Source organism: Cynoglossus semilaevis, chromosome 16 (assembly GCF_000523025.1).
Source record: "Cynoglossus semilaevis isolate Cse_v1.0 chromosome 16, Cse_v1.0, whole genome shotgun sequence".
Lineage (NCBI taxonomy): Eukaryota > Metazoa > Chordata > Actinopteri > Pleuronectiformes > Cynoglossidae > Cynoglossus > Cynoglossus semilaevis.
The window spans coordinates 10,411,913-10,419,995 of NC_024322.1; the positions used below are offsets into that span (position 1 = coordinate 10,411,913).

The 8,083-nt window shown below is 39.6% G+C and overlaps 1 protein-coding gene across 1 annotated transcript; it reads right to left on the reverse strand.

Moving 5' to 3' along the window:
* Positions 1-1,247: 1,247 nt before the first annotated feature.
* casq2 (calsequestrin 2) lies at positions 1,248-6,745 on the reverse strand. The gene is made up of 11 exons (XM_008328599.3): positions 6,000-6,745; positions 4,815-4,899; positions 4,629-4,729; positions 3,988-4,099; positions 3,334-3,407; positions 3,120-3,250; positions 2,963-3,008; positions 2,775-2,829; positions 2,008-2,108; positions 1,829-1,903; positions 1,248-1,749 (listed from the first exon to the last, which is right to left on the reverse strand). The coding sequence occupies exons 1-11, from the start codon at positions 6,234-6,236 to the stop codon at positions 1,528-1,530; spliced, it is 1,239 nt and encodes a 412-aa protein (XP_008326821.1). The 5' UTR covers positions 6,237-6,745; the 3' UTR covers positions 1,248-1,527.
* Between the last annotated feature and the right edge of the window lie 1,338 nt (positions 6,746-8,083).

Here is an 8,083-nt window from a genome sequence, read left to right on the forward strand (position 1 = left end):
GTTTTACAGACGTATGTACAGTATTTATATGTTATTGATTATAATGTATTCCAATTTTATATTAAAATTGTCGCTCGTTTTGAAGGATTTTGAGAAGAACTGCCATCGATGTTTTTGTTACCTCGTCTGTCGACTTGTTTTTGTGGACTGTAAATAACAGAAAGTGTGTCTCGCACTAAATACTGTAGAAAAACATTACATCACAGATTATTACAGTCGGGCCAAAAGGATGTGACCAAGTGTGATTTTTCAACTTTTGGCCGGTTCTCTCTGAGGTTCATTTGCAGAACACGTAAATTGAATTTTAAGTCATGCTGAAAGAACCTTGAAAAATGTAAGAAATTATCTCATCGTTTCTGCAGTCAGTATTCTGTACTTCAGTATCTGTCTAGTGTCTCACTACTGCCACCTATTAGCCACTTCGGGAACATGAACTAACGTTTTCCAACGAACATTTGCTCTGCGTTACTGTTACAGGCATGTTATACTGTGCATTTTTATTGGCGCATCTGTTGCTGTGGTCACGGACCTGTTGTTGATGGTTGTACATACTTATTGACGACACGTGCCTCAGTTTTACATACTTGGGAATCTGGAAGAATACATGTAAAGTGTGAGTGCGTGTGTGAGAGAGAGAGAGAGAGAGAGAGAGAGAGAGTTCCCAAAGGAAACCCTGCAGATCCGTTGTTCTTGTTATCTTTTCTACATGAATCTGTAAATGTGTCAACAGATCCCATTTGTTTGAAAGAATAAATATTTGTATTGACCTTTTCAAAGTATTTGATTAGTGTTGTAATTTTTATATTGTGAGAGACAAGTGTGTTTCCTTAATCTGCAGCTAGGGGGAGGCGGACACTTTGAGATCTGTTTTACGACATGTGCTGTTTACAACCAATAGAATAGAAATCGACGTGGATTTCTGTAGCTATTTTAAAGTTGCTTTGTTTTTGTTTATTTTAGAAAAACCCGTGTTGTATTGTTTAATAGTTGAGTCTGTAAATAATTATCTTTTTTTTTGTATAGCACAGAAGGAGCATTTATAAGTGAAATGTCATGACAGTTATACATTATTTTTTAAGAATTTCCTGTGCCACAACTTTCACATTCGAGCGTTTAATTTAACTTGCACTTTATTTTGAAATAAACACATTTTTGATCATATGATCTGTGTTGTTCACATATTTTGTTCTTATTATATAATAAGGAATGACATTTGAAAAGAATTTAAATAAAAATTGACATAACTGTAATGACACCTTTGACATCCACTGATCTTTATTATTACCTCGTCATTTACACATCAGTGATTGTCATTCATTATCAGGTGAACGTCTGACTCCAGACCTTTGACAGTACATACTGTACATGTTATTATTAATCCCAATCCCAATTTGCATAAAATACAGTAATTACATTTTTGATGTAAAATTTCATAGTATTTTCTTGGTAAAGGTTACTGTACTTTACAAATGTTTAAAATTCAGCCTCAACTCAGATGCAAGAGTAAACACTACAGAGGCTTCTATTTTAGTCATCATCATCATCATAATCATCATCATCATCGTCGTCGTCGTCATCATCATCATCATCATCATCGTCGTCATCGGGGTCATCATCGTCGATCAGTTCATCATCGTCGTCATCTTCTGTGTTGATCTTTCCAGAAAGGACATCTTCGATCCAGTCCTCCAGCTCCTGAGGGCTGGGCAGGTCCTCCTCGTCCTCCATCTCCATCCACACACTGTCAGCCTGACCACAGACACCAGCAACGTCGTCAGGAGAAACCACACTCTGCTATCACGCTACCAGACGTACGTCCTCAACTTACGTCTGTCACATTGACCACTCCGATCTGTGGTCGGAACAGGTCCAGCTTGAAGGTCTTCTCCCAGTAGGGGATCAACTGAACACAGACAGTGGAGTTCTGTTACATCCTGAGGTAAACAACGACATACCAAATATCTCGTGCATCTGCCTTTGTGCACAAGGAAGTGCATCGCAGCTCACCAGAGGGAAGTCATCGGGGTCGATCCAGATGATGCTGAGGTCAGGGAGGTGAGTGTTGTCCCGAGCCACCTCCTTCAGGATCTCCAAAAACTCAAAGCCATCTTCAGAATAGACAAGAAAAAGTGATGATTGGAACTGAAGTCTTGGAACCAAAAACAAACTTTGCTGGGATTAGGGGTTAAAAAAAGTTATATATTTCATTGGTGATATAATATTCAGGAGCAATACACCATAGCAAATTTTGTATATTTTCTGGTTGGGTAATTAGTAAGTCTCTGTCTTTCAACCTCTTCTTTTGCTTTTTACTTTCAAAGCAGACTCTTTCTGTTTAAGCGGACTGCAGTATACTCTTTAACCACTAGGTGATGGCCAAGTGGTTTCAGTTGCCAGGTTTCAGTGTATAATTCAGAATAATGTTTTTACTTCCCTGGCCCAGAGCTCTGATGTCATAATTGGTGTCATGGTCGGTTCTGTTAAAGGTCACTCTAATCCGTTCACGGTCCGACTGCCTGTGGTGTCGCTCAGTCGTTTGTCTCCCATCAGCTCAGTGAAAGGGCAGACCTACATTTCTTCCATGTTCACTCTATAAATAAAGGTTAACCTTTATGTAGAGCAAATACTGGGGTTCACACTCAGGTTCATCATGACCTATGACGGTAGTTTTCTAGTGTGAAACGGACATCCCCTGGGGGGCGCCAGAGCACTTCAGGGGTAGCACAAAAGACACAAAAAAGGAAGAAAACCATTCAAAGGGAAAACGTTCTCACCAGGATCCTCTTCCTCTGCAAAAGCTACAATATGGATGCCATCAATGTCGTCCTCCTGGAAAAACAACGGACACTTGGAGAGTCCAATATATGTACATATATATGAATGTATATATACTCCAATATATGTACATATATATGAATGTATGTAGCTACATATATTCCCTAAGCTTCACTTTTTCACTCACCCAGGTCTCAAACATATCTTCTGCACGTAGTTTTCTCAGAGTTGGTCTGAGAGGATAACGGTGCGTTAACATGTTTTACTGCTGTGGTATAATACAAACAGATTATTCTGGAATATATTGTTGTGAATACAGGGACACGGCACTGCTCCGTGCTAACCTTCTGTGTTCATTTATGAATTCCACCAGGTCCTCCTCAGAGAGAGGTTTTCCTGGGATGGTCACAGGCTCCTCCATGAAGGGTTCGTAGAAATCTACCTCGTTCATCTTCAGAGTCAGCTCCTTGGCCACCTAAAGGGACAAGAACACTCTTAACAGCGACACAAATAGCAGTGCACGTGTGCAGTTGTTTGTGTGTTGGGTCAGCTACTCACTGATTTTTCAAATGTGGCAAAGAACTTAATGTAAGGATGGAACTGCTCTGCGGCTTCGTTAAATGCTTCAAAATCTTAAAAAAAAAAAAAAAAATCAGTTAATTTAGGTTCCACAAAACAGTGCGGAACAAAACAGCTGACCGAGTGAAGCAGATTTTTTTGTTCATTTTTGCAAACCGACCACTCCAATAATCAGATACTACAATAATAGTCCTTAAATTAGATGAATAACTGTCTGTTAGTCTGTGCATTTGTGTATTTAGGAATTGTTTTTTTTCTCTAACATCTGTTGGTGCTTTTCTCGGCTCTTGTGTATGTGTCATTTTCACATCAGGGAGTGGAAATAGCTGAACTTTGACCTTCACTTGTAATGCTCCCACAGTTGGTCATATGGGATGCACTCGAGCTGGTGGCTGTATGAAGTATAAACTAGACTTAGTTCTTCCAAAGCATGTTAGAAAGGACGAGGCAGCAGCTGTGTGTGCGGCGTTGGTAAAAATGGATCTGCAAATCCACGGAGATAAAGGAGTTACAATGGAAGTACTGTAATGAAGGGCACACAATACACAGTGTCCTCCACAGGCCCATTGAAAAGGACAATACTGTATGTTTCAACGGCCAAAATAAAACCCAGCGCACGTCCGCCTCACTCACGATCGGAGTCTTCACTCTTGAAGTAACCGATGAGGCGGATTTCGTCCTCCAGTCGGTCAAAGGCTTTGAGCTCCACGGCATTTCCTATGATCTCCACAGGCTCATCCAGGAGCTACAGACAGATCATCAGAGCATAGAGAAACTTTTTTAAAATGGCGCCCCCTAGCATCAGTTATCCAGCCTCAGAGGCACAGTATACAGTAGTGTTTCCTAAAACACTTTGCTTGATATCAAATTTTTCCGATTCGGTTTTTAGGTTTTTAATCGGCAGAGACTCACTGGCCCACTGTCTCTGCTCTACTGTGTTCATTTTTGCCATAGAAATGTTTGCTACAGCTACATAGGCCCAGCAGGTGGCACTAATGCAGCTTAAAAGATGTACAGTAAAAACCCAAAGAAGAAGAAGAAGAAGAAACAGACTGATTAAGCAGGATTAGCTTAGCTTAGCTTAACCTTTGAAAAAAACATCTTAATTTTGAACATTTTTAAAATACACAACAAAATTTTGACAGTAAACCTGTGTTTAAATAATAATTTATAATTTGTCAGAAAACCCTTTAAACAGACATTTGTAAACGATAAGCAAGAGTTGTTGCTACTTGATTTTTTTGTTTGTTTGTTTGTTTTGTTTTTTTACTCACATCCAAAAGAAATTCCACCAGAGTGTTTGCTGAGAGCAGACCATCGTACTCAATCATCCGGTCGTCTTTGAAAATATATATGCTGCCTTCTTCTTCCAGGCCTGTACATCACATACAGGCAGTGGAGTAAGTCATGGAGATGGCTGGGAAAGTTGGCACAATATGTGTTTTTGATTTAAAACTCACGCAGTTTCTTCGCCACCTTTGCATCTTTGTGGGAGTCGACCATCCCAAAGCCAACTTCCTTGTCTTCTGTGACCTGAGCTGCCAGCTGCCACCGACAGGAAACACAGAAAATAGACAAGAATGAACATGATATTTAGATACAACACAGCAGCAGTGGTTGACATATGGAATCTGGCTGTAAAAGTTACAACAGAAGAAGACGACAGCAGTGTTGGCTGCAGTGCTGAGTGGAAACAAAGGGGAAACAAATTAATCCTAAAGTTGGCAGACGAACAGAGGATCCCTGCAGCAGTTACATAATAAACCAGACCGCTCTGTTCTAAGTATAACCACTCTGTAAATACATATATATATATATATATATATATATGTATAACCAGTGGTTCTGAAGGTGAGCCATAATCAAAACTCTGACACCAGCAATTTTGAACTAAAAAAATAATTAAAAATATAATAACAATATGCTACAGGTTTTCTTAGGTGGTGTAAATTTGCACATGATTTTCACAGACATTATATATATATAAATATATATTACAAATAATAAACATATAAATATTATAATTAATTAATATTATAAAAAATGCAGATTTACATATATTTTTATTGCCTTTAAATTTCTTGGGGTTTTTTTTTTGTTTTTTTTCTCCTTACATGCTGTCCCTCTTGGTTAAATACATAAGTAGGACAGTAGGATAGATTACAGGACAGATAGTAATGTTAATATTTTTTACTCTTTATCTTTTTCATGTGTTTCTTCCCTCACTCTGGTTTTATCAGCCGACGTCAAACTCTCAGTCACTTTTGTGCGTAAGCAGCAGCAGCCGCTCTTCTTTCGCCTCGGAGACTGAGTCTTTATATTAATATGACCTTTCTGTGCATGCATAAAATATCAGGACTGCACAAGGGGCCTCAGATTACCTTAAACAGAAGGCCACGGCAGACCATCTCCCCCTCCCTCCCCCTCTCCTCTTCTTAGGAGAATGAGACACCTATCAACTGTAATTTAACATTCACACAGAGCTTCAAGTGGCTAAGCTGAAGCTGAAAACACAAACACACACAAAAAAATGACAATTTCTGTCAAACTACATTGGTAACCTAAGGGATTAGCATATAGCGAAGGCTAATCTGACCTTGAACATTTCACCTCGACTTTCATTCCCTCCTCCTGCCACACTTTACCTCCAGCACCAGTTCGGTCATCTGGTGTTGCTTTTGCTGCTCCTTGCTCTCAGGCAGAGGTTTGTGGTACAGTAAGCAGAGCATGTTGTATTTCTTCAGCGCCCTCTTGTAGTTCTTGTCATTGATGTCCAGGACTCGATCTTTCCCGTCATACTGTGGGAAGTCAAGGGCCTTCTCTGCCACGGACACATTCACGAAGCTCAGGCAGGGGAGAAGGAACAACCAGAAGGAGAGCATGATCCTCAGATTCACACACACACACTCCCAGTGTCAGAGTATGGTTTATATTTGCTGAAATCAGACAACCGAAAGGTCACGGAACCCCCAGTGAAGGGATCAGAAAATGTTGCAGAAATTCTTAGATGTGAGAAGTAGTCCGTGAGTGGCGTTGGTGAAGCATCTCAACCGGTTCACAAAAATGTCACTTTCTAGAGCATCATCTGGTCCGGGCTGCTCCTTCTCTCTGGGCGATCACTCCTTCACAACTTCTGGCTGCAAACAAAAGTCAGTGAGAAGCAGCGTCAGGGCTCGGGGGTCCCAGTGAGGGATGCCATACATAGCTGCTCTCTTCTCCGTTTACCACTGTAGAACAGGCCCATTTTTAGGAGACCAGTTGTTTAAGTTCTAAAAATAAAATGCCGAGTTGAGGAATAGAGATAGTGAAGAACAACTGAGGGGAGGGGCTGCTCTCTGTCATCTCTAACTGAGGGAGTTCAAATACTATAAGGAAGATACAAGGAGCTAAGGTGTTTCCTTTTATTTTTTAATTATTTACTTTTTAAGTAATAATATGATATTGAAATAATAATATTTTCATTAATATGAAAAAGTGATGCTGGAGGCCCCAGGCTACATAGTTGTTATTATATTACTCTGTTTTTCTAGTATAATATTAGATTATTTCAAATTTGCAATATTAGTTTCTTAAGCTGCCATAATAGTGACCTCACAGCATTAGAAAAAAAAGTTTTGCAATGATAAACACGGTTTGTTACCATCTACAATTCAAAAGATTCACTTTATTCTTTTTTTTTTTTTTTTTTTTTTTTGTATTGGTTTTAAGCACTATTCATAAAACAGTAACGTCTGTTTGTGCCTCTTCCTGACTTCCCCGTTTGTTCCAAGCAGTGTCGTTGAACAGTCTTTGCTGTCCTCTATTGGTGGAGAATAAAAGTAATTCGCCAATTCGTTTTTTTTTTGTTTTTTTTTTTGTACTTGTAAATTTCGCCTTCGATCGTTTAGTACTGCAGATTAAATTACTTTTTGTTTTCTTGCATCCAACAACCTCAAAAGTTCGACCAGTTTTTGATTTTATTTATTTTTTGTGTTAGAGCCTTTATCTTTTGATAAGGACTGATCTAAAAACTGAACACACCAACAGGTGCGTTTTAACAGACACATTTCTCCAGGTTTACTGTACATTTAATAACAGTTGGTTGTTGGTAACGCTGCAGCATTAATTATCACGTGGCTCTGCTGTAACTGAGCGGTCCAGTCCTCCTTGATGTATCGGTGGTACGGGTCGTTGGAGTGCTCCCTTCTCTTGGATTTCACCGTGGCCACCAGGATGACCACAACAATGAAGGTAAATATTCCAGTCATCACCACCAAATACCAGATGACGTTCCTGACCTTGTTTTCAGCCAGATTCTTGTCTGCAGCTGTCGCGTTTCGCCTCCAGTTGTCAAGATTGTGAGCCAGATCATAGGTCAAGGACTCCTGGAGGTCAAGGGTCAGATTGGACCAACCAGGCTCAGCCATCTAGTTAAGAAGCACAAGGTATACATGTGCTAGATGAAAAGCTAATAGATAATTTATTCAACTTCCTGTTCGACAAACCTGTTGAATTTTTAACCAAATGTTGATGAAAATTTGAATTTTGGCCATAAAATCTTCTCTGTACAAACCTGCTGTCTGAATGTCAACGTCCACATCAAGAAGTTTGTCCAGAAGTGTAAAAAAAAACCTTAGAAGGAGAAGTGAAGCCGTTTTAGTCAGGCGCCAAGTCGTTACTGTACACAGCCTTTCAAAGACACAGTTCTGCTCGGTATCTCTTCGTTTCACTGTTTTTTTCTTTTCTTATC